Source organism: Triplophysa rosa, linkage group LG14, assembly GCF_024868665.1.
Source record: "Triplophysa rosa linkage group LG14, Trosa_1v2, whole genome shotgun sequence".
Lineage (NCBI taxonomy): Eukaryota > Metazoa > Chordata > Actinopteri > Cypriniformes > Nemacheilidae > Triplophysa > Triplophysa rosa.
The window spans coordinates 18,520,585-18,545,939 of NC_079903.1; the positions used below are offsets into that span (position 1 = coordinate 18,520,585).

The 25,355-nt window shown below is 38.2% G+C and overlaps 4 protein-coding genes across 8 annotated transcripts in view; all 4 read right to left on the reverse strand.

Moving 5' to 3' along the window:
- urb1 (URB1 ribosome biogenesis homolog) overlaps positions 1 to 2,212 on the reverse strand; it is a 40,126-nt gene extending 37,914 nt beyond the window's left edge. The window contains exons 1-2 of the mRNA XM_057350732.1: positions 2,035 to 2,212; positions 1,304 to 1,443 (exon numbers count right to left, since the gene is read on the reverse strand). Coding sequence (XP_057206715.1) covers positions 1,304 to 1,443; positions 2,035 to 2,167 — 273 coding nt within the window. The 5' untranslated portion in view covers positions 2,168 to 2,212. The remainder of the gene's footprint in view (positions 1 to 1,303; positions 1,444 to 2,034) is intronic.
- Positions 2,213 to 2,940: 728 nt separating this feature from the next.
- Positions 2,941 to 11,367, reverse strand: phkg1a (phosphorylase kinase, gamma 1a (muscle)). Of its 2 annotated transcripts, none has more exons than XM_057351898.1 (10): positions 11,189 to 11,367; positions 10,422 to 10,518; positions 9,552 to 9,730; positions 9,146 to 9,200; positions 8,991 to 9,056; positions 7,776 to 7,939; positions 6,663 to 6,753; positions 6,365 to 6,518; positions 5,311 to 5,436; positions 2,941 to 3,703 (listed from the first exon to the last, which is right to left on the reverse strand). In XM_057351898.1, the coding sequence occupies exons 2-10, from the start codon at positions 10,502 to 10,504 to the stop codon at positions 3,437 to 3,439; spliced, it is 1,185 nt and encodes a 394-aa protein (XP_057207881.1). In that variant the 5' UTR covers positions 10,505 to 10,518; positions 11,189 to 11,367; the 3' UTR covers positions 2,941 to 3,436. The 2 variants fall into 2 exon arrangements, with proteins under 2 accessions (XP_057207881.1, XP_057207880.1); XM_057351897.1 differs by lacking the exon at positions 11,189 to 11,367 and adding an exon at positions 10,990 to 11,092.
- A 597-nt stretch (positions 11,368 to 11,964) lies between these two features.
- On the reverse strand, positions 11,965 to 15,268 carry chchd2 (coiled-coil-helix-coiled-coil-helix domain containing 2). Of its 2 annotated transcripts, none has more exons than XM_057351305.1 (4): positions 15,071 to 15,268; positions 14,445 to 14,682; positions 12,535 to 12,730; positions 11,965 to 12,308 (listed from the first exon to the last, which is right to left on the reverse strand). In XM_057351305.1, exons 1-4 carry the CDS (start codon positions 15,115 to 15,117, stop codon positions 12,298 to 12,300), a joined length of 492 nt encoding a protein of 163 aa, XP_057207288.1. In that variant the 5' UTR covers positions 15,118 to 15,268; the 3' UTR covers positions 11,965 to 12,297. The 2 variants fall into 2 exon arrangements, with proteins under 2 accessions (XP_057207288.1, XP_057207287.1); XM_057351304.1 differs by having other exon boundaries at positions 11,966 to 12,308; positions 12,535 to 12,733; positions 15,071 to 15,267.
- Positions 15,269 to 16,131: 863 nt separating this feature from the next.
- hnrnpl2 (heterogeneous nuclear ribonucleoprotein L2) lies at positions 16,132 to 25,227 on the reverse strand. Of its 3 annotated transcripts, XM_057351464.1 has the most exons (14): positions 25,122 to 25,227; positions 24,465 to 24,583; positions 23,984 to 24,221; positions 23,817 to 23,904; positions 23,435 to 23,529; positions 23,269 to 23,341; positions 19,737 to 19,769; positions 18,436 to 18,504; positions 17,966 to 18,225; positions 17,768 to 17,889; positions 17,478 to 17,679; positions 17,338 to 17,395; positions 16,669 to 16,773; positions 16,132 to 16,546 (listed from the first exon to the last, which is right to left on the reverse strand). In XM_057351464.1, exons 1-14 carry the CDS (start codon positions 25,206 to 25,208, stop codon positions 16,488 to 16,490), a joined length of 1,608 nt encoding a protein of 535 aa, XP_057207447.1. In that variant the 5' UTR covers positions 25,209 to 25,227; the 3' UTR covers positions 16,132 to 16,487. The 3 variants fall into 3 exon arrangements, with proteins under 3 accessions (XP_057207447.1, XP_057207448.1, XP_057207450.1); XM_057351465.1 differs by lacking the exon at positions 18,436 to 18,504; XM_057351467.1 differs by lacking the exons at positions 18,436 to 18,504; positions 19,737 to 19,769.
- Between the last annotated feature and the right edge of the window lie 128 nt (positions 25,228 to 25,355).

The window sequence follows — 25,355 nt, forward strand, 5'->3', positions numbered from 1 at the left end:
CTACATAGAAGCCAGGTTTCCATTACAGATTTGCGCAAAGTTTTCTAAATGTCGATTAAAACAATATCGCGGAATGACTGCGTTTCCATTAACTGATGTTACACGATTAAAGTGTATTTTGTTTCTTCTCGCGATAAGTCATCCTTATATATTTTCATATTACCTCACTGTTCCTAATAAATCTCCATACTGCACTCACTCGTTTTCCTGCATTTGGGCCATCATATAAGATATTACTTAAAGGGGTCATATGATGTATGTTGTTTTAGATGTAATGCAATGTGTATACATGATTTAAGGTTTAAAAACGCTGTATTTTCCACATACGGTGCATGTTTGTATCTCCTTTTTGCCCCGCCTCTCTGAAATGCGCTGATTTTTTACAAAACTCATCGCTCTGAAACATGAGGTGTGCTATGTTAGGCCAGTTAACCAGTGCGTAGTGATTGGTTGAATACTGCAAGCGTGTGACGGAAATGTAACTCTTCTTACCATATTTGGAACATCAGGTTCCTAAGCGATTGTACTGTATACGCCCACCTTATTTGCGTATATATTTGGGCGGTCTCAGTCAAATCATACCACGAACTGACGTAGATTTGTGGGGGTGTGGTTACACGAGGTGTTTCAGGCAGGTCTGGGTGAGCATTCACTTTTAGATAGAATGCATCTTTTGTTCTTACACTTTAATTTTTGCAATTTTACGTGTCTAATACATGCATTGGCAACACACCGAAGACACAGAAAAACACATATTCGTGCCATATGACCCCTTTAATGTGAATTCCTTACATCCTATCTTTCCAAATGTTCTGCAAAACATACCGCAGATGGTCATGTGACTTTTTTTATACGCCACGTGACTTGTAAACATGACAAAAAGTGTTTCCATTGCAGTTTTGCGAAATATGCCTTCATCGTATTGCCTGAAAAAAACACCTCATACGAGCGTGAGAACTTTTTAGGGATACATGACGTGTTTCCATTGGGCGTATTTTTCAGTTTGCGCATTTTGAAGAGTAATGGAAACCTGGCTAGAGTCTTGTGAGGTGCTTGACAACCTGTGTGTATGCACAGTTATTGCGCAGTAGCTAAAGCCATCTAAGAAAATGTGTTATTTAGCACAATTCAAGCTTAGAAAACAAATGTTATGGTACAATTGATGTCAGGTCTGAGATATGCTATTTAATGGTGATTTTTGCCAGCAATATTAGAAATATTTGTTTCCCCCCATTAAAGTACATGGGGCTATAGTCTCTGGACTGCACTGGTTCAAATCACAGCACATTTGATCGTGACTCACTTCAGACTCTGACCGATCCTCTGCCTCCAGTAATTTAAAAATCTCTGAACATTCAACTGATACTTTAATGTAGCCCTCGACGACATCATGGAGGTCAGCACAGGGAAGTTTCCGTGCAATTCTTATGAAGGTTTCCAAACCTAGAGAAAAGGATATGCATAACATAGATGATAGAAGTAACAGTACCTACATCAATTCAAAATATTTACTTTTTTTAGCAAACTGTAAAAATAAAAACAGCACAATCACATTACTGGCCGAGGTACTGTATCAGTGTCTTGGATTTTATGAATGTTTTATTATGTGAACGATAGAAGAACAAATCCTATACAGGTTTTGAATGACATGAGGGGTAAAATGACGATTTTTGGGTGAAGTATGCTTTTAACTATTACATACAAATACACACCTCAAATAAGTAAATTAAAAAGTGTTCAATTAAAAACAACTCGGACAATACCAGGTGTTTGGTTTAACAGGTTATTTTGGGTAAGCTGTACTTTTTTATACTTTTTACTACGTTTCGCTGTGACCATCATCTAGGTTGACGATTCATTTTAACATCAAGTGAAACCCATTGAACAAAGCATGACATTTAAAGCATTTAGAGAAAATGCTCAAAAAAACACATTTACATCAAAACTGTTCTTCTAGCAACTCGCGATTATTCCCGCATACATATATCAATAACAGTGAGTCCGTAGCGTTAAGCAGCTAACACACAAACTTACCCTTTAGCTCTTTAGACGGATCTTTTAACATGGATTTAAAGACAGTGCCATTAAACTCGCTTTCTTCTGATTTGCTTTGCTTTGCAGTTGTGGTGCATTTGGGAGAATCTTTATTTTGACGTTTACTCGCCATCTCTTCACTTCGCTGTAAAAGAATACATACACATGGAGCAGCGGAAGCGTATCGACGGAACTTACACCACGTGGAAAGATTTAGCTCATGAATATTAATTTTCCCACGTGACGTTTCTAGCTCGCCCAGTCACACTGCTTAGTTATAGGGATAGTTCACCCAAAAATGAAAATTCTGTCATCATTTACTCACTTTCGAGTTGTGCCAAATCTGTATAGATTTCTTTGTTCTGATGAACACAGAGAAAGATATTTGGAAGAATGCTTATAACCAGACAGATCTTGCCCTCCATTGACTCCCATAGTAGGAAAAATTACTTTATCCATTTTTTTGATCTGTTCAACACAAAAGAAGACATTTTGAAGAATGTAGGACAGCAAACAGTTCTGGGGCACTTTTGACTACTATTGTATTTTTTCCTACTATGGGAGTCAATGGGGGAAAAATCTATCTGGTTATTAGCATTCTTCCAAATATCTTTCTCTGTGTTCATCAGAACAAAGAAATCTATACAGATTTGGAACAATTCGAAGGTGAGTAAATGATGACAGAATGTGAAGTATACATTCTTTCGCTTTTATTGGTCGATTCAAACACTGTATTTCAGCCAATAAGCATCATCTAATTGATTAATATTCAAGAGCCAAATGTAGGAGGTAATAATGCATCTGTTTAGTTTCTACATTTCAATATATTTTAACATCAGGAGTATCATGTACAAAGCATATGCTGAAATGTGTTTTTTATACTTCAAATAATTTCATAATACAGAATAATCAAAAGATGACTTTTATTAGCATAGAGGAGGAACTTCAAGTATCCAGGTGTAACACATAAAACATTTCCATTTTAAAATACAAAGTAACTACATTTAAACATCGTAAGCCAATAATGCAACTCTTTAGAGCAAAATAATATTTGCTTTGCAAGCAAATCAAAAAGTGCATTCGTGTTCATGTTTATTCATGTTCAAAAGCAGAGATATGAGGTGTTTGTCATACCCCCACACATTTAAAGTGTGTTTTTTACATGAACATGCTGTCCAGTACAGATGGTTTCAGTGGCAACAACATAGTTTTAATTTAATTTAATTTAATTTAATACAATTCATATACAATGAAATATTAATATAAATATACATTTAATATAAAATATATTGTTATATTACTAGCTACCAAACACAGAACGTAAGTTAACTTCGGGCCAGATGCGTGCGTTCAATAGGTGTCATCCGCTGTATCTTAGTTTCAGTAATGTGTTTTACATTCATTACATCATTCGGAGAGATGAATCATCCGTTTCTGCTGCTAGAGAAAGCAAGATAGCTTTTGGGCTATTCTCAAAGAGAGCAGCTCTGTTCTGTGTCTGGCCCTTCTTGACCCAGTGGCCATAGATCTTGAAAGCACATGCATCGATGAGCTTGCGAATAGGTTTTAGTGCATAGGGGTCACTCTTGATCACTTCCTTGGTAACTGGCTTGGCACGTCGATAATTGCAATAAATGCGCATTGTAGCCAGAACTGTAATGCAGATGACCTGAAAAACAAACGAAAAGTACTGTTTATGTTCTGAAGGATGATGGTAAAATGAGAAGAGACCCAAGATCAGCCCTCTTAAATGGATAGTTTAGAGGCAAAACAAAAGTACACCACGTTTTACTCGAGGCATCTTAATTCGTTACATTTATAATTCGTTACATTTATATAGCGCTTTTCTGGGTACTCAAAGCGCTTTACATGGAAGGGGGGGATCTCCTCAACCACCACCAATGTGCAGCATCCACCTGGATGATGTGACGGCAGCCATACTGCACCAGAACGCCAAACACACACCAGCTTATTTGTGGAGAGGAGACAGAGTTACGAAGCCAATTAGCACATATGGGGATGATTAGGAGGCCATGATGATGTATAGAGGTGAATGGGTGAATTTGGTCAGGATGCTGGGGTTACGTGGGATTTTTAATGACCACTGAGAGTCAGGACCTCAATTTAACGTCTCATCCTAGGTGTATATGACTTTCTTCCTTCAGACGAATACAGTCAGAGTTATAATACCATTTATGTCAGGACCACTGTCGTCAAATATTTAAACAATAGCAACATTTAAGATTGGCGGAATGAAACTGTTCTGGGAAAACTCTCCGCCCGAGAGCGCGGCAATAAATGTCCCCCACCTGGGGAGCCAGAACAGTTCATGATGCGTAACAGGATTAAATTAAAATGATCCGACAGATACAGGCAGATATTGAGGAGTTGGGGATGGAGGTGGGTTTTGAGTGCGGCACGATTAAGCAGCTGACGAGGAGCAAAGAAGTACAGTGGTTCTCAAACTGGGGGTCGTGGCTCCCTGGGGGGCCCCAAGATGGATCCAGGGGGGCCACAGATTTTGTGGCATTTTATGAAATATAGAAATTTATCATAGATTTTATGCAATCAAACATCAGAAAAATGACACCACCAACCAAAATAATTGAGGTATAGCATTGTATATCTGAATGTTTTTGGTTTAATTAATATTCTAAGTTTAAGATTATACGTCTTTATATGGGGGGCCGCAAAGCGATGCACTTAACACAAAGGGGGCCTTACAACGAAAAAGTTTGAGAACCAATGGTCTAGTATGTGTTGTATGACTATTGGTTAACGTTGATTAGCTGCACCTGATGTGATCGGCTGATGCAAGCTTGACTCACGACCTGCCAGAACTGACGCTACGCTTGATTTATCTTGGCTCTTCAAAAAGTGCATCCATCGATCAAAAAACAGCTCTACACGGCTCCACGGGGTTAATAAAGGCCTTCTGAAGCAAATCAATGCTTTTGTTTAAGAGAAAAATGATCTATATTTGCAACTTTATTAACAATCATGTCTAACTTCCTTTATCCGTTGGCCGCGTGTGCACGAGAGGATGGCTTTGCGGCAAATGACGCAGGCGTGTCGTAAGTTCTGGTGACGAAACACTTGGAAGAGCCAAGATAAATTATTACTCTGAATGTATTCGTCTGAAAGAAGAAAGTCATATACTGTACACCTAGGGAAGCCTTGAGGATGAGTAAAACATGGTGCAATTTTGTTTTGCCTTTTTGTTTTTCTCTGAACTATCCCTCTTAATATACAAAAATACAAACATAGAACAAATACCTTGAACTTCCTGTATGGGCTAAAGTGCCGCACCTCTGCGACCACATACTGTTGGAAGAAAGGGTGGTTTAAGGCATCTGTTGCAGTGTACCGCAACTCAGGATTTACCACCAGCATCCTGGAAATCTGAAAAGGTTTGCACATTGTGCACAGCAGTGCAGGTTAACAGGTCTAATGTAGACTACCTCAGCGATGACGTATTTTTGTAGACCAACCCGGAAGTTAGCGCCGCGCTGATTCCCTCGACCAAAAGCCTATGCATTTTTCCCATAGACTTTTGCAAGATTGCAAAATTAAGATCTGTGATTAACAAATGTTCATGATGTTTATAATTTTTTGTATATCAAGATCATCTTTACAGATTAACACAATATTTTCTATTATTTGCTATAATTGGCAGAAGTAACAAGCTAACACGAGGCTGTAAACAGACTACACCACGGTCGCTCGATATCAACGTCACAACCACCAAGCCTTCTACAACTTTCTCAAACTTTATTAAAAACGTGTTCTCTGGTAAGTAATTACTCTGTGAATGAATCCCCAACAATGTTTTTAGAGATTTGTTGCATTATTTGTGAGATTGAATTGCGCGATGACGTCCAACATCCCCGCCAAAGGAAGTAACCGCTTTTAGCAACTTGTTAGCCACCGCCGTTTTAAACACACAATAAAGGTTTAAAAAAATCACAAGCGGGTTATAACAGGTGTGTTTTACCATCATAGATTATAACGTGAAAATATTTAGAGCTTTTGTTAACCACAAACTTAATTTTTTCAGGCGATTTACCAAAAACCCATTCAAAAAAATCCATAGACTTTGGTGCGATGGAACCGGAAGTGCTAAAATGCTAACTCGCTTCCAGGGTTTGCATGCAAAAATACTTCATCCCTGAGGCACTCCATAGATGTTACTTAGTAAAACCAAACTAAAAGCAAAAGTGCATTGTCATAAAAACAAATGGACAAAGTGTTAATGCTCTCTTCGGATAGAAGCATCTGCTATGTATGAAGTCACTTTTTTACATTTTCTGTTCTGCTACACATGACCCACCAAGTCTTTGACAGTGTCTGAACGGTCGTCCCACTCCGGAGAGGTGAGCTGATAGTTACCGGCCAGGATCATACGTAGCATTAGCATCTGCTTTCTGTGCCAAAAGGGAGGTGAACCCGCAAGGAGGGTGTACATGATCACCCCAGCACTCCAGCTGAGAAATACAGTACAAGAAAATCATCTTTTCACATCCATCCAAATATAGACTAGTCCATCTTTTTTTATTTAACAGTTAAGTTGTACTTACGCATGCAAAATGTTCTTAAAGCCTTTCACTACATCTAAATGGCTTACTTACAGATCTACTGCGGTTCCGTAACCTTGGTGGTGAGGATCCATAGAGCACTCGATAATCTCTGGAGCTAGATAACCTGGTGTTCCACATACCTCTGTGCGTGAGGTACACAACAAGAAACATATCAATTATAAGATACTGTATGCATGTACTTCATATTATTTAGGCAAACAAAACAAATATGATTATTATTAAGATTTTGGGGTAAAACATGACCCTGTACAGTACTGGTCAAAATTTATGTCCAACTTTGAAAAATGTATGTGTTTGAACTTGAAACCAAAGTTCGAATTGAGGGGGGGCTGGGGTGGTCCCGGACCCCTTATAAGCCTTAAAGGACCCCTCATAAGGTCTAAAATAATTAACTTAGGGGGTCTCTTGGTTTTTAATGAAAACTAGACAAAAAAAAAATATATTTTTTTTTGTCAAATAATCACGCTAAAACAAAACAGTATTGTTTGTTATTTGTCCAAATTTCATAAGACTCTAATTAAAATGACACTTTATCTGAAAAATTAATGTATGCTCAAACATGGTGTTCAATGACAAAACTCAACAGTTACTATCCATCGATTTTTTTTAGGGCTGGTTAGGGGACACCCCCAAGAGCTGTGACACAATTTGAACACTTGCAGCTTGGCTTTGAGAAGAAACGATGAATGATGCTCTAATGAAACCTATACTCCCCAATACTCTGTAGTTTGCCTTTTTTGCAACTTTAAATGTTTGGCGTTTTGTCCATTTTATACCATACCTCATATGTTGAAATTCAATTAAGAACACAAATTGTACAAATATCAAAAATTCTGACGAAACTCACAAAAAAAACGTTTAATGCTACCATTGAGTGAGACTAAAGAGTCAGACATGTAACAAACACGTTTACGTAAGCAACCGGCCACGACTGGAACCGAGAATGTTCTCCTTTAAAAAGGTCAGAGGGCACACCACATGGCCACAGGACGGGAAAATTACTCTTCAAGTGTCAACCAACTCTCTAGCTATGACAACCCACGAAACCTAATTCCAAGAGTTCAATTATAGCAATGCATCAGTGATAGTGATAAGAAAATGTTTTGCAGACATATGGACAGCTATAGCTAGAAAAGTGATTACCATTAAGTTTTTGTCCTGGGGCAATCTGCACAGCAAAGCCAAAATCGGTGAGTTTAATGTTCATATTGTCATCCAAAAGAATGTTCTCCGGCTTAAGATCCCTGTGGACAATGTTTTGAGAGTGAAGGAACTGAACCACCTCCAACAAGGACCGCACAATCTTCCTGCAAAATAAAAATATATGCCAATAAATGCAACATATACCATTTTCCTGTTTTACATTGAGCTGTGATCAATTTTAAACACACAGTATAGGGTGATGCATTTTATAACAATATTGTGTTTCACACCAAATTAAATATATATTTGTAAAAATCTCATTTTTAAAGGTCATTAGATGAGAAAATGTTGTATTTATTTTAAAAAATACAAATTAAAGGCAGTATTTCAAGCACAACCATGGTTTTCATGTCAGTAACAGGCAATGTGAAGTTTTTTACAGAATGAAATTACTTCTGCAATACTGCGATCATAATGATAAACATTTTTCTTAAAGGGGTCATATGGCGCGAATACGTGTTTTTCTGTGTCTTTGTGGTGTTATAAGTTGCCCATGCATGTATTAAGACACGTAAAATTGCAAAAATTAAAGTGTCGGAACAAAAGATGCAATCTATCTAAAAGCAAATGCTCATCCAGACCTGCCTGAAACGCCTCGTGTAACCACACCCCCACAAATCTACGTCAGTTGGTGGTATGATTTGACTAAGACCGCCCAAATGTATACTCAAGTAAGTTGGTCGTACCTGTCAGTAAAATTGCTTTGGAACCTGATGTTCCTGAATATGGTAAGAGGCGTTACATTTCCGTCACACGCTTGCAGTATTCGACCAATCACAACGCACTGGTTAACTGGCCAATCACAGCACACCTCGCTTTTCAGAGGGATGAGCTTTGTCAAAAGTCAGCGCGTTTCAGAGAGGCGGGGCAAAGAGGAGATACAAACATGCCCGGTATGTGGAAAATACAGCAGTTTTGAACCTTAAATCGTGTATACACATTGCATTACATCTAAAACAAACAATAATATTTGTTTTGGCCCTGTCATATCACCCCTTTAAATACTCTTCATTTTCGTTAAGCAAAATAGAATTTGTTGTTTCTTTCTATTGATATTATACTTCGATATCAATAGATGATGTGCCAGCCATGTTAATGATCATATGATCAGTCTCGGAGAGTTTTTATGAGATTCATGTCATATGAGACACTAACCTCGTCTCTTTTTCACTGAGTGTGACCTTCTCGGTTAGGTAATCAAAAAGCTCTCCTTTCCTCATCCTGTAAGAACAATATTTATCATGAATTTAAAAGGTTTTTGTTTTGAATATTAAAGTAAGCTATACATAATAAGACCACAATATACTCACAAATCAAACACCAAGAAGAAGAAAGCTTTAGTTTCATAGCAATCTTTCAGCTGAACTGGTGAAATAAGAAACAAAGGTTTCAAAACACTCTAAAGATTTGCAGTTATTAACACAGCCGCTAGAACATAGTGATTTACATGCTGCTAATGGTGCGTCTACATACCATGATCACATTTACCTACAGACATGTTTTAACACTAACATGACAACCACAAAGTGCAAAATTACAAAACTATAGTTTTATTATTTAAGACTTTGACGTATATCTTTCTTTAAAAATATTTGTCACTTGGTTTGAGATGTTGTTTTCTAATGCAATGACAAACATTTTAAGGTGTGGTTTAAATGTCCCCATATGTTTATGTTTTAAAACCTCCCACTTGTACTTCAGAAGGACGACACTTACTAATGTTTTCCTGCCCATAGACTTTCTTGAGGATATCTATTTCCTTAATCGTGGCATTTCGGATCTCCTCGATCTCTTCTGGGCTCATCTTATCTGAGGGAGTGATGTCTATGACCTTGACAGCGTATTCCTGGGCACTGCGCTTATGGATACAACGACGAACCACACTGCTTACCCCCCTGCAGTAAAAACAGGACAAATTCAGTTAGATGTGTCTCTGCTCTTCATTGATCACATTTGTTAATGATCATTAGATCTGTCTTGGATTTGCTATATTACACGATAAACAATACACGCGCACAGAAAGGGGGATCTGTACAACTAAATTATATAATCTTTGGGACAAACTAAAAAGTGGTTGATTAATGCAGGTTTGATTATCTAAAACAGTGGTTCTCAAACTGGGGGGGGTCCAAGATGGATCCAGGGGGCCACAGATTTTGTATTATTTTGTGAAATATAGAAACTTTTCATAGATTTTATGCAATCAAACAACCAAAAGAATTTATGTTCCAGCAATGTATAACTGAATATGTTTTTGTTTTAATTAAAATTCTAAGCTTATGATTATAAGTCTTTATTTGGAGGGGGGGCCCGCAAAGCGATGCACTCTACACAAAGGGGGCCTTACACAGAACCACTGATCTAGAAAAGATGCTGAACTAAGAGTATAAATTACACATACTCTATTAGAGTATACAATTATAAGAACATAGTGAAAAACAGTCATAAAAACAGTTTCCCAATTAGCCCATTGCTAAATTTGAACTTGATTACAAAAAAAACATGTCTGTTTTGGAGTCCATTTTACATGAATGCAAAATAGGTTTTTATGAGAATCAACCATATATTAATAAAATAAGCCAGTACCTTCCGAGGATCTCCTTTGGATCATATTTCTCATAGAAGTCCTGAGCTCCAACCCATTCTGGAATTTCATCTTCTTTGGTCATAATTACGGACTCGCCTGTATTATAAGAATACTGTTTAAAACCAGGCAATAGTCTAATAACCCATAAGGTTACATCAGTGATTCACTCTAGTTCAGACTTAATGTTTATATTCATATATTCTATGGCTAAATGTTTTGAAGATAATCACATGACAGAAAATAATAACTAAACACTGGTTGTACTTGCTCAATAAATAAATTCAAATGTACAATGATAATGGTCCTTCGATATAGGCCTAAATACTATGATACTATCCGACTGTATCAAGATAAAAATACATCTGGTACACAAACAGCTATAAAATTATTATTATAAAATTATTGTTTTGAAAATAAACATGATTATTTGTAAGAAAGTACACCATGTAAACAACATGTAACTTGTTGTTTCGTGATTTAATTCCGAAATGCAAACGCGTTTAAATGTCAGACAGATTATGAGAATGTTGTCTACAAATAACGTTACACTGATTTTAGCTCACATACGCATGCATGTCCATATATTTTAAAGTGTTTGATGATATTTGATGTTTAATAAAGCTGCAGGACATCGCCTGTCACGCGGCCGCGGCAGGTCTCTGTTGTTCTGCATCATCAGGGATATAGCGGCAGTAATATGGCCGAAAACACGCGAGCGGATTACCGTTACAGAAGATCCGGTAATAAACGTCTGCATTCATCATACCTGTTAAAATAACCAATATCAATCCATTACTGTTGTCCTGCTAACGTTAGTCCTTCGAGGGTCAATCCATGTTACAGAAATGCACAGCTCTGCTGCCTTCACAGCGAAAGGGCAACTCTGAATGTCAAGATCCAAAAATAAAAAGCAACATTAAGGCTGTGCAGGAACATATCGCGTTACCTCTTACAGTCAGTGGTGGGTGGACTACTAAGGAACTAATTACTGTTATAAAATGTATTTTACCCTGAAAAAAATGTTTATTTGTTTATGTTTAAATTATATACTGATGATACTTTCATTACATAACTATATATTCAAAAATTCGGTAATAATTATTATTTATATTGAAACTGTTAAATTTAGACTAGTTTTTTGTTTAAATGTGTTGTTTAAATGTGAAAAGCTTTTTCTAATAATATTATATGAAGAGTTTGGTTCCAAAATGAGATAACTCCGTTTTTAATATTTTTCAAAAATCATGTTTTTTATTGTTATCATGTTTTTATTGCGTTAGTTAGCTGTATTTCTTGAGTTATTATGGCTTAAATCAAAACAAACCCATTGCAGTTTAACTGATACTAATTGGAATGCACAATAAAAATAAAAAATAAACAGAGCTATTTCATTTTGGAACCAAACTCTTATGCAATGTTGTGTGTGCAGTGTAATGTAATTTTAATGATAATTTACATGATTTACTAAGCATTTTATACATTCTGTTAAATAAACCCGATGAGATGACTGAATATTTGAAAAGACGTTATATTTAAATAGGTACAGTAAATGTCACATGCATTTCAGTGTTTTTTTCACATTTTATTTGCAATTCAAGATCACATTTTTACAACATTATTGTTTATGAGAAATACACATCTCTTTTACTGAAGCAAAACAAACAAAAAAGCAGCAGCTGTCAAAAATAACACATAACTACTATGCATCAGATATGTTACACAGAATTTCTCCAAAAACATTACTTTTACGTTTTGCATTTTGTTTTTCTGAAATTTATTAACATCACCCTTCTGTGCAATTTTCAATTATTTTTTAAAATGCAAGCAGGTGGAGAATGAGGATGGTAGAGTCGTGTCCGTGTTTCCATCTTAATCTCATGACATTCCTGAGGAAAAGAAAAGTACTTTTAATACATACTAGTAACTACACTTCGATACTTTTATGACCATATCACCATTCTTTTTACCATATCGCTCCTTTGTATTTAGATCTGTTTGAACATTTACTAAAACAAATTAGGTGAACACAGTTCAGTTACACCCCTAAAAAGCACTGGCATGACACACTTTTACCATAGTAACAGTCCAAAACTTAATTATCAATATACATACCATTGGAGAATTTGCATTGTTTCAGTACTTCGCTGAATCCCTCACATAGTTTAAGGTCGCTCTGTGTCTGAGCACACTCTATGAACTGCTTCAGCTCGTATGCACAGGAACTTTGCTGTTGTGTGTCCTGCTGGTACATGGGCTGCTGTTGGTACATTGACTGAGGCTGTTGGTACATGGGCTGACCCTGATGGGGCTCCTGAGGAAAACATTTGGAGGAAAAGGTTATTAGGATCTGTTTGAATTCATTCTTCTGATATTGCATCGCAAAATTTTCACTACACTTTTCTCGGAAAATCTGAGTAAAACCATTTTCTTTAGAGACTGAATGTGCCTATATGTGTTGGATGTGCTGCATGTTTGGATGGAAAGGCTCATTTCCATTTGCCCTTAGTTTATGTCACATTCTTGCAAAAGCATTAAAGGGATAGTTCATCCAAAATTGAAAATTCTGTCATCATTTACTGACGCTCATGTAATTTCATACCTGTATAAATGACTTTGTTCCTATGAAGACAAAGAAAGATATTTGGAAGAATGTTAGTCATTTTCAGTTCCGGGACATCACTGACTACTACCATAGTATTAAATGGTAGTCAAAGGTGCCCGAGAACTCTTTGTTTTCCAGAATTCTTCAAAATATCTCATTATGTGTTCAACAGAACAAAAAATATCATTTTTTTTTCCTACTATGGTAGTGGATGATGTCCCAGAACTGGAAATTGCTAACATTCTTCCAAATAGCTTTCTCTGTGTTCGTTGGAACAAAGAAATGTATACAGGTTTGAAACAACCTGAGGGTGAGTAAATGATGACAGAATTTTCATTTTTTGGACGAACGATCCTTTTAACGGGTACATATGGTAACACTTTACAATAAGGTTGTATTTTTTATATTAGTTAATGCATTAGTTTACATGACCTAACAATGAACAATACTCCTACAGCATTTATTAATCTTGGTTCATGTTAATTTCAGCATTTACTACTATATATATATATATATTTTATATTTATAAAGTTAACATTAGTAAATATACACTAAGTGAACTAGCATTAGTATATTTCATATACTTACATATGAAAAACTATATTTCTCATTATTCGTACATGTTAACTAATGCAGTTACTAAGTTTAACAAATACAACCTTTTTGTATAGTGTTACCACCATACACACTAATGCTTGTCAGTTGCATGTGGTGACAGTGACATTTTCTATCTAATGAAGATTTGTATGTGCCCAACTGCAAGATGCATCATTATCTCTGTTCTGGTTTCCAACAAGACAGCGTTGAGGCCATAATAAATATTTCAATACATACACCCGCGAAACGTTTAAAGCCTAAAGTAAAAATACCTGGGCTGCGTCCGAAATCGCCTACTTCAATACTATACAGTAGGCGAAAATGAGTATGAGTCATGAATAGTATGTCCGAAACCTCTGTATGCAAAAAAACAGTAGGCGAGAAATAGATGGTCTACTACTTCTGCCGAGATTCGTGAGTGTGGATCGGATGGACACTTTTCTATCCCATGATGCCACGGGAGCTGAGCAATGGTCAAATGTAAAAAGTAAATCAAATAAGTATAGCGGCAAACTTTAAGGCGGAAATCCGTTTTTATTGTAAGTGCCATAAATGAATTTCTCGTGACTAAATTATGTTTTTATTAACGCTCACGTGTAGGTCGTTATTAATACGTCATAGGTCAAAGAGCATATAGGTCACATGACCATAAAACATGGCGGACGCAGTATGTCCGAAATGTATTCATACTATATAGAAAGTACTGTTTTAACGGTAGATACTTACATACGTACTGTCACAGTATGCGATTTCGGACACAGCCCTGGACTTAAAACCCGCTGAGATATGGGTCAATACACAAGCTGACATAAATAGTGTTTACCTGATAAGTCACATCGGGCCTAGCAGCCTCAGAGTGTCCTCCACCAGTCATGGCATGACCTATCGTGTGCCCAACAGCAGAGCCCACTGCAACGCCTGCTGCAGTAGTCGCCATCTGGGCGAACATTCCTGGCTGCCGGGGAGCAGCGGCAGCCACTGCCGATGGTGGAGCCGGGGCAGGTGCTGGGGCATATGATCGTGGAGGTGCTGCCCTAGCCATAGGTGGAGGTGTGGAGTAACTAGAAGACGGCAATGAATTACTCTGAGATCTGGGAACCTATTTGATCAACCATTGAAAACAACCAAAAGCTTATTCACACATTATCCAGACACCCTTAAATGGATAGTTTGCCCCAAAAATGAAAATGTTTTCATAGTTTTCTCGTGTCATTACCATCCTTTTACGTCATAATGACTCCTTTGTAATTATGTATTCAAAGCCTTCTTAAAAGACTCGTGGTCAGACTCATGTGGGTTTTTAAACAAATACAATTAAAATGTTGTTTAGTGACTTCTTCTGTCCAATAAAAATGCACATATCGACGATAGTACACATGGTTGTTCATGAGAATATCTGTTAACGTTAGTTCCTGACACACGACTAACGTTACGCTAATACACACTCACCTTGGAGGACTCATCCTCGAGGTTCTGCTTCTGCTTCCTCTCGGCATGTTTGCGTTTTTGTAATTACTTCCACAAAAGACCAGGGACTCGATTAAATGTCTGTTGTTTGAATATTACCTCTTAATAACTCACTTTGCTGTTTTGACCTTCGTACTGTACCTATTACATCCGGGGAAGGGAACTTTCTGGTACGTTACGTCAGTAGGCTCCACTTCTGCGCATGCGCCTGCTGTATTTCCAAAATAGCGGTGTGCAGTAATATACTAACACAAGTGTTTTTGTGGAAGTGTAATTTTTACAAAACAGTCAGTGTTTGTCATAGTCATTACTTCATATAACATCATTACATACTCATTTCCCCGCCACTGATGGAAACTTCCGGCAATCCATGTTTTCAATGTTATACAGCAGGGGGTGCTGTTGCTCATCTTTTGAAGAGATGTACAGATTATAAAACATACAATTTTGTTTGTGAAAAGACGCTGTTTTTTCATCTGATATAAAGTATGTTTACATACTCATAGAAGAAAATATGTGGCCGCATTTTGTGAAAATGATCAACCCTGGCAGGCGATATTTACGTATTACAATAAAGTTAGTGTTGTTATATGTAATATAGTTGCATCTCACCTTGCGGTTCATGAACTATAGTAACAAACCTACTTCCTATTCTAAGCTTCACAGACCATAGTCAAGATAAATTTTGATCTGGGAAACTTGAAGCAGCTGTGTGAAGCTTACATTCAGTTCATTATGCTTTGTAAACATAAAATTGTGGAAATGTCAAATTAAATGCATTTTTATTTATACTCTGCATACATCAAACTTTATTTCTGTTGTTATTTTACAAAGCAACCATTCCTCAAACATCTTAGTGCGTGCATCATATGATCCATTTCTCACAATGAACTCTCAAGTGTTGGTGAGCCGTTTTTAAGTTTTAATTCTTTGCAGATTATCAAATTTATTACATGTTTTTTGCAAATATATGCCCGACCGTAACATTTAGGCAACTATTTAAAACACAAGTCTTGTACTTGTTCAACAAATAACAACAAAAACCCGTTGTCACTAATTTTATTTTACAATCCAAAAAAATTTCTTCTTTACAAGTTGAATGTTTCTAAAAGTAAGGTGCCGAGCACACAGCTAACAGTCAATTACGATAAGCAATAAAAAAAGGAACAAAACAAAAGGTAACAAAAAGAATACTGGTACAAAAGCTTTTCGAATCTCCTCTTAAAAACAATTTGAAGGGTTCAGTCAGTTTCACTCTCTGCTTGTGCTGTGGCTCAATATAAAGGACAAAACTTAACACATCTGCACCCCCACTCGCACAAACGAGCCAATAAAGGACAATAAACGTAGCAAGTGAAGTTGATGAGGGTTGATACTGGGACATGACAAAATATGCTGCTTAGTTTGCATGCTGTGCAGTGGAGAAGCACAGCTTTAGCGTATATGGGTACGGGCCATCTGCAGAAAAAGACGAGAAGATAAGCAAGTATTCACAGGGGATTCATTGCTCCAAAGCTGTTAACAACTACAAATCAAGTATCATTACACTGAGCTAAAACAGACACAAAATATCTACTTACTAGGATTCTTCATCTGGTAATGGTTCATCATGGCAAGGGCTTCCATGGCATCATTAACAGACTCCCACTCCAGAAGCCCAGATGAACTCTTCTCTGATGAGGAACCTAAAAAAGTAAAACAAGGGTCACATTAGAAGCAATTCGAGGGTAATGAGAACCAATGAGAAAGAAATATCAACAAGAGATGGACACAACTTGCCTCCATATCTCTTTTCTATGCATGATTAAATTATAAAGCAACCCATCTTGACCTCAAAATATTACTCGTTTTCTCTAAGAAATGTCATTTTACCTCGGAAAACATTTATTTATGATGAATGGATGTGATTTTTGGAACTTATAAAAACAGGGCTTTATTCAATCAATAGCATTGCAGCTAGGAATAGACGCAATTTTATTTATCACTACTCCAGTCGTACAGGGCTGAAGAAAGGAAGACATTCAAAACATTCATCTAAAATGAACGTGAAAACTATAATAATAAATAACTGATAAATTGATAGCAGAACTAGTACGTTTTAGAGCCAACCTTAACATTACACGCACATTCCCATAACAGACAGATAATGAGGGGAAAAAAAAACTCATTCTGTATTCAAGGCCAAATTTCAGTATGAAGCCTCAAACCCAACACTAAGACTTTATGACAAGAAACTTTACAACGCTTACCTTTTGCTGCAAAAAGTTTGACACTAGCAGGGCTTTTCACATCAAGCTCCTCACAGACCTGGACAAAGTTACAGATCAACATCTTAAAGATCAAGTCCCGTGAAAAGAAAAGCATCAACTCGTATCTGACATGAACTTACTCTAGTGAAGACCTCTGGAGAAGCTTCAGGTGCTGCATTGAAAAAGTGAAGAACGTTGCTGGGATGCTGGATGCGGTTTTTTGCTGCCTGCTCTGGAGAAGTAAAGCGGTTGTTTCTGCTGCCATGAAAGTCTTTGAAGCTGCTGCTCCCATCCTCCAGCTCATAAGACTGCCCAGGCATGATGGCCTGTTGCTTGGACACACTTAAAAAAACAAAAACAATTAAGAATCAGTTCAGTTCCTCTTGATCCGAGTAGATAAATGACGCAAGTCAACCACATAAGAACATACCATACGTTGAGCTTCTGGTTGAACAGAAAGTTGTTGTTAAGGTGAGAGATGGCACGGTCTACAGCGTAACAGTCTCCCATCTCCACCATTGCAGCTCCAGGTTTACTCTTCATAAATTTCACCTGCATTTGGAGGGAACGATGCTCAAATGAAGCTGTCTGTATTTTGACAAAATCAAATAAGTTTTGTTTCACATACCCGTTCTACATTGCCATACAGGCAAAAGATGTTAAAGACCCGGTCTGCGTTTATTTTAGATGGATCCAAGCCGTAGACCATGACCACTGGGGAGTCCGCATGCGCGCCGTATTCACCCGGGGGTGGAGGAGGGGGGCCGTACTGTCCACCGTAGCGTTGACTGGTTCCGCCACGCCTCGGACCACCCATGGGCGGCCCCATTCGCCGCCCTTCGTAGGGTCCTGCACCGTAGCTCTCTTCTTGGTATCCGTGATACCCACCTGAGAACCCACAAACAGACCATGTGTGGTGGTTGGGCGCAGTTTAGGAAACATTTCACATGGCCTGCGTGTTAGTTTAAGCTTTAATGTCAACACAGCACCATCTTGCTGCCACTGTGATGAATGCGTCCCGATTTGATGATGTCTTAACAATCACACCCCCTGTTTGCGAAGCAAATGTGTTTACGCGTGTGCCCCAGCGAGCCTTACCATACTCTGGAGGGTGGTCTCCCAGCAAAGCCGGCTGCCTCTGGCGCTTGTTGGGGTTGGCATTCACATCTGAGAGGCGAGAGAGTGAAAAAGACCAGAGAAAGGAAAGAGGTACGGGCAAAAAGAAAGGGGGAGAGAGAGAGCGAAAGATGAATTTGCTGAGAGGCGACAGGACAGGACACTGACTTTGTGAATGTTCACATGACTGACTTGAGCTTTAAGATCAGCAGAGAGAACAACACAGAACATTAGAAAAAAGTGGCAACACTATCAGAGTGAATGTCCTAAAAAAACATGACTGGGTCATGTCACACACATTTATACTTATAGAATAAAGAACTTAAAAGATTTAAAGGGATACTTCACCCAAAAATGAAAATCAGTTACTCACCTTGGAGTTGTTCCAAATCTGTATAATTTTTTTTGTTCTGATGAACACAGAGAAAGATATTTGGAAGAATGTTTATAACCAGACAGATTTTCCCCCCATAGTAGGAAAAAATACAATGGTAGTCAAAAGTGCCCCAGAACTGTTTGCTGTCCATTCTTCAAAATATATTATTTTGTGTTCAACAGTACAAAAAAATGATAAAGAAATGTTTCCTAATATGGGAGTCAATGGGGGGCAAGATCTGTTTCGTTATAAGCATTCTTCCAAATATCTTTCTCGGTGTTCATCAGAACAAAGACATTTACACAGACTCGAATGTGAGTAAATGACAAAATTTTCATTTTTGGGTGAACTATCCCTTTAACCCAAATCTCATTACTATAATACTGTTAAGTAATCTTAAATTTTCTGGCAATTTATTTCTTATTTGTTTTATCCCAGTTTTTGTCTTATAAAATCATTATACATTAAAGATTGTATTTTTGTACTATGATGCATAAATGCTGTACAACATAAACGACAGTTTTATTTCTTACAGCACAGATAATTGTGGGAAATGGGCTCATAACATCAGAATGAAACAAATATCAATGGTCTGATAAATTATTCCTACATCTCTTTTGATTTTGAAGTGTAAAATGACCCATGCATGTTCTTGACAAGTTTCACCTCTATTTATCATTCTAAACCAGTTTAATACAGTCAGTCAGATGTTTAAAATGTGTGCTTTCTATTGAGATTCCAGCCTTAATCAGTTAGTTAAGAGCTCAACCCTCATATCACAAGACGGCAACAGCGAGAGAGAGATAGAGCTCATTGGCTGATCCCCGTGGCAATGTAAGCATGTCATGTATAACAGTAGTGAGTGAGTGGGTGGGGGTGCACAGAATGTCTAACTGCAGACACACACCTTGATTGCCCCCATTGCCATCAGCATCTGCACCTGTTCAGGTAAACACAGCGCAAACATAAATCTCACTCACATTTCAAGTCATATTACGCTCTACATGCTTTAAAGACACAACAACATCTCTCCCTTTAACCAGTGAAACAATGCTGCCGATTGTGTAGCCGGGCATCAAAAACGGACCAGCCATACAACAGAACAGAACTTATTACGTTATCACATAAATTGTTCACAACCAAGCATAGTGCATGAGGGGTTATTTTTAACTAGGGATGTATTGATTCACCGTGAGCCAGTTGAAAATCGATTTTAACATGTGACGACTCAAGTCGGTTGAGATGTAAAATGAATCGCAATACACATTGTGAACAGCAGGGTTTACTGCAAACGTCGATATGCTGATATTTCTTAAAGGGACACTTCAGGCTTGAATAAAAATTTCCCCATGTTTTACTTACCCTCAAGGCATCCTAAGTGAATGTGACTTTCTTCTTGAAGAATGATGATGTCGGAGTCACAACACCACGTATACTTTTACTTCCAAGCGGTAGAATGGGAGTGAATGGCGGGCAATTTTTTGAACGATAATGTCTAACATCCGCTGCAGGTGAATGAGAGGCTTGTTTTTCCGTTAAATGATGGTGACGAAAGCTCCCGCCCAGAGGAGGCAGTGTTTCTTTTGGCTGAAAACGAAAAAGGACCAGGAACTTCTGGATCAGGAGCCTCTCGTTCGCCTGTAGCGGATGTTAGACATTTTTGTTAATAGCATTGTTAATATGGATATTTCTCTTAAACAAACGCATCAATTCGCTTCAGAAGACCTTTGTTAAGACCACGGAGCCGCGTCGAGCCTGTCTTTGATTGATGGATGCACTTTTTGGAGCTTCAAAAAATTTCCCCTTGTTCACTCCCATTCTACCGCTTGGTAGATACGTTGTATTATAACTCCGACTGCCTTATTCTTCAAGAAGAAAGTCACATTCACTTAGGATGCCTTGAGGGTAAGTAAAAATGGGGAAATTTGGATTCAAGCCTGAAGTATCCCTTGTGTAAAAAAATCCAAGAAAAGCTCAGACAAAGTCTTAGTTTGTTTATATTAAAAAGACTTTTGTATTATTCATTTCTTTATTGATTTGGAATTTGTTTTAAAATTGCAGTTTACTTTAGATTTGTTATTTGACAAAATGTATTTTTACTTTACAAAGAAATGTGCAGCATTTGAGAAACAATAATAGGGCAGTTGATCATTTCTAATTTGTAAACTGTGAATAAATCGCATCGTGAGATCAGTATCATCAATCGCATCGCGAGCTGAGTGAATCATTACATCCCTATTTTTAACATTTTAACTTCAAAGGTAACGGGAAATAAAATTCAAACCATAAATTTACAAGTATGATTCTTTTCAAAAACATCAATAGAAGACATTGCAATGCATTTAGCGACATCGACATCATGTTTTCTTTTGTGTCAGCCTAGCCAAACTGATCTAAGTTTTTTAGCTTTCCAACTTTTCTTTGGAGCTAAAATGCAAAATGTGGCCAAACTGGGCCCTGTCGGTCAAAAAGACATACTAAGACATCTCTGACGATCACACCTAAATTCGTAAAAGCTCAACCCAACACAGCAATGTTTTACAATGCACATTGCTTACTTTCGACATTAATGGGAAGAAAACTAAACAACTGGGGAGAAAAAGGCAAGTTAGTAAAACATTTCCTCACACGTCCCCTCGAAACATTACACTATGAGAGTATCACTCCAAGACAACAGAAGCTTGGGGTTACTTACAGGACAAACTCAAGGGTTGGGGGTTGAGAGACGAGGCAAGTAGATGATGCTGTAATTTAGCCATCGTTGAGCATAGCTTCCTCTTCCTTATCGCACTTAAAAACGTCCAATTTCTTTCTTCCATCAGTCCATTCCACTTATTTTCCAAGCATTTCTCGTGTCAGTTACAAAGCTCCACTGAGATCGGCATCTGTTTTCTCATTTCAACAGCTTCTTTCTCAACGGCTGAAAACCTGGAGCAATTTGTGTCCAATTCAGACTGACTGGCGCTTCCACTAGAGACACATAGCCAACCTGCATCATACGGAAGGAGTTACACAGTAGTCATTGGACTGAAAAAAAGGAAAAAATGTCACACATTGAAAGTGAGAGGAATCGTTTAGGAGAAAGGAAGGACTATAGAAGGACACAGGGGAAGAGAGCGTATCTGAAACAGCAGCCTCCAAGCCAAACCTTTGAAAGGCTTTAGGGGGTAAAAAGTTGCCATATCATCTGTCTGCATGTCAGTGCATCTGCTTGTCAGAATGTTGTTTGCTGTGTCTTCGGTGTCTCGAGTGGTTTTGTGTCATCAGCTGTAGACGAGTGAAGAGTCAGTGTTGTGTTGTAATGATCGCCGAGGCGAGAGAGAAGGCGTAGCCCAGAGAAAGACAGACAGGTTCAGAGAAAGCTTTTTGGGGGGGGGTTTGACATCAGTTTGACACGAATGATGAGGAGGCTTTTGTTTGTTTGCATTGTGGTGTGTTGTCACTTGAGAGATCCCTTGTAAGCAGTGAAGTTATGGTGATGTGTGTCTTGTTCTCGAGCCGTTAAAAAAAGGCTGAAAGGGTGTTGGAGCCAAAACTACTTGCACCAACAACCCCAAATCCTTCAGTGTGTTGTGCCGTGGTAGCATGTCTTCGTTGGCGGTGTCGGTTCTGTGGGAATGCGAAATGTTGCGTGGTCAGGTGTTTGTCTGGATGCCTTGCAGTTTGATGAGAGTAAAATGAGTGTTTGTCCATCTCTCACAGCGATAGGAAGCAGTTGTGCTTTGTAGACTTATAGTGTGAGCAACTTGTTGTGTCTTCAATGAAATATAGGTCATGTCCCCCAGTGTCCAGATGTACTGAGTGTTGCAGGAAGTTTCTGTGCTTTCGTATTGGTCTCTGAATGTACAGCATGAATGTGAGGAGCAAATAGCCATGGGTTGAGCACCAAAGAACATTTCGTTCAAAAGAACTAAGATTTGTTCATGACTGGAACTTTTTTGGGGTACGACATCAGACAAATATCTAAAAGTCAAAGCCATGTCTTAAAGTCACCATGAAACCAATATTAACCCCATTAATTTTACTAACCTCTGGTTAAACACTACCAACCAATTTTTACAATCTAATCAAATCTAAAAACATTTTGCAATCAACATTTCATGTTGACTTTAAGAAACCATGGACTGATACGGTGCTGACCCAGTAAGCCACTTGCCCCTTACACTATCGACTTGTGATGGGCTTTGCTGGAAAAGGAAGCTTGTAAGATATTAGGAGCACATCCTGAGGATCACAGGGATAGAGCTTTACCTCCACCTCAGAGAGTCAGGACAACATACACAACATATAATGAAGACGTTGGTATGCCTAACACTTTGGGGGTGAACGGTAGATTGATCGCTGCAGTTCTTAGATGCCCAAGACCCACCCACTTATTTCCCCCACAGTGGCAGTAAGGGCGCTGAGCGACGTCAGAGCAGACGCAGAGTTCACATTACCTTGGCCGCTCAGGTTTGGATTGGTGTAGTCCCATGTGTCTTGGTCATTCTTGAATACATTAAGACGTGTCGGCTGGAAAGAAAAAGAAAATTTGTTGATTTGTTGAACTTGATGGTTTTTGCTGTATCGCCCATCACTAAAATATACAATTTCGACGATCCTCACCTTGGCATACTCAATCTTAAGAGTACAGCAGCCAGAGTATATGTCAGCCCCATTAAGCGAGGCTTTGGCCCTTTGGGCACTCTGAACAGAGTCAAATGTGCAGGGAGTTAAAGAAATATGACTGTAATCTTAAGTCTTGTAAATACAGACATTGTTATCTAGAGTATTGTTATAATGCAGTATACTTTACAAAGTACAAGCAAAGGTTTGTTGACATGTAGAGAAAACTCTCAACAACGCTAATGAGATACACATCCCCTTCCAGACATCATTAAAAAAAGGACGGCAGGTTGAAACAAGACTGGACCTTTAAGATTCATTCACGAGTATCATAAAACAGCTGCATTCTAACAAACATCCGCAGCCTAAAACACAAAAGGATATTCCACCATGGCCTGGACACCATTCTTCCTGAAGATGACGATTCGCTGAACAGGACCACAGTTGTTGCAAATTGTATACAGAACATCCTGTAAAAAACAAGACTGTTAGAACCGAACACATTTTTGAAAAACAGCAAACATATTACATGGCGGTAGTGAGCTTTACCGTGGTTATGGGATAAATAGGGTTCATGATTGTGAGAAGCAAAACATTATTAACACTGCGGGAATCATCAGGGTCGCCCGGCCTGGATATCTTCTGACTGGTAGAGTAGTTTATGAACGCGGGGTGTCCGGCAATGTAGATTTGGTTGTCGTTGGCATAAGTAACTGCATTGCAGGACCCATTCATGTCCTCGTATTCAACCAGGGCTTGGCGCTTCTTTGGCATCAGTACAACATAACTGCAGAGAATTGGATTCAATAACAGGCATAAACAAGATACAGCACAACTAGCAAGGTAAGATCATACATCACTAACGTCTTTACCACTTAGTCTACAGTGTGAGTGCAAAATACGCAAACGAATGGGTGCCCAAATGAATTGACAGTTCTCGAAAACATAAGATCACAATATCTATTAATTCTGTCACATATTCTTCATTTTTTTATATGCATTAAATAGTGAAACCTAATTTTCATATTACCTGATGGTTCCAAACTCTTGCAGGGCTTCAACAATGTCTGACTCCAAAACCCCATCCACTAACCCTCTGACATGCACCACAAGAGAGGGGAGGGTCTTGTGAGGATCTTCATAACCTTCCTGCAATGTAAACAATTCAACTCAATAGTTCAAGCGCAGGCATGACAGACTTGTACCTCATCAACGTGTTAAACTCGCATGCAAACAGCAATATGTTTGGTTTACAGCAATATAAAGACATTGTGTATGTGCAGGACTAACATTTGACATATTTTGAACACTCATCTTTGCATATTATGAACACCATTTCCCATAATCTTTCTTTATCTAATGAGGTTACATACAACAACCCATTCATTCAGCACTATTAGAATCGCATACATGTGTTACAAAAGCAACACTATTCCCTTCAAAATAACTAATATATCAGATATTATTTACATTTCAACGTCATGGTATGTTTAGCACATGCTGCATTTTTGCAGTATTTTTCTGTAGCGTAAAACCCAGGTTTGCTGTAGCATAACGTTAATTGTTTGGTTAGCTAGTGGGCTAACTAGTGCTATTTCAGCCTGCAAGGCAAGTGAAATACAACTTTAACAAATACTCAAGGCCATACTAAAATATTCAATAGTATCTGTATAAACACTCTTCTTACGGTCGCCATTCCACCGTCGTTTTCGGTTTTTTGCCGTTTTGTCGATCTGCCGCCTTCGCTGTAGTAGCGGGCCGTCTGTGCCGCCATGTTGTCCCGTAACGATTCACGCGCATCAAAACGAAATGGACGAAAACTACAGAAAATGGGCTAGTCGAGGTAACGCCCTTCAGAAAAGAACAACAAGTCTTACTGGTGTAAATAAGCTGTCAATCAACATTGTAATCCAATGAAAAT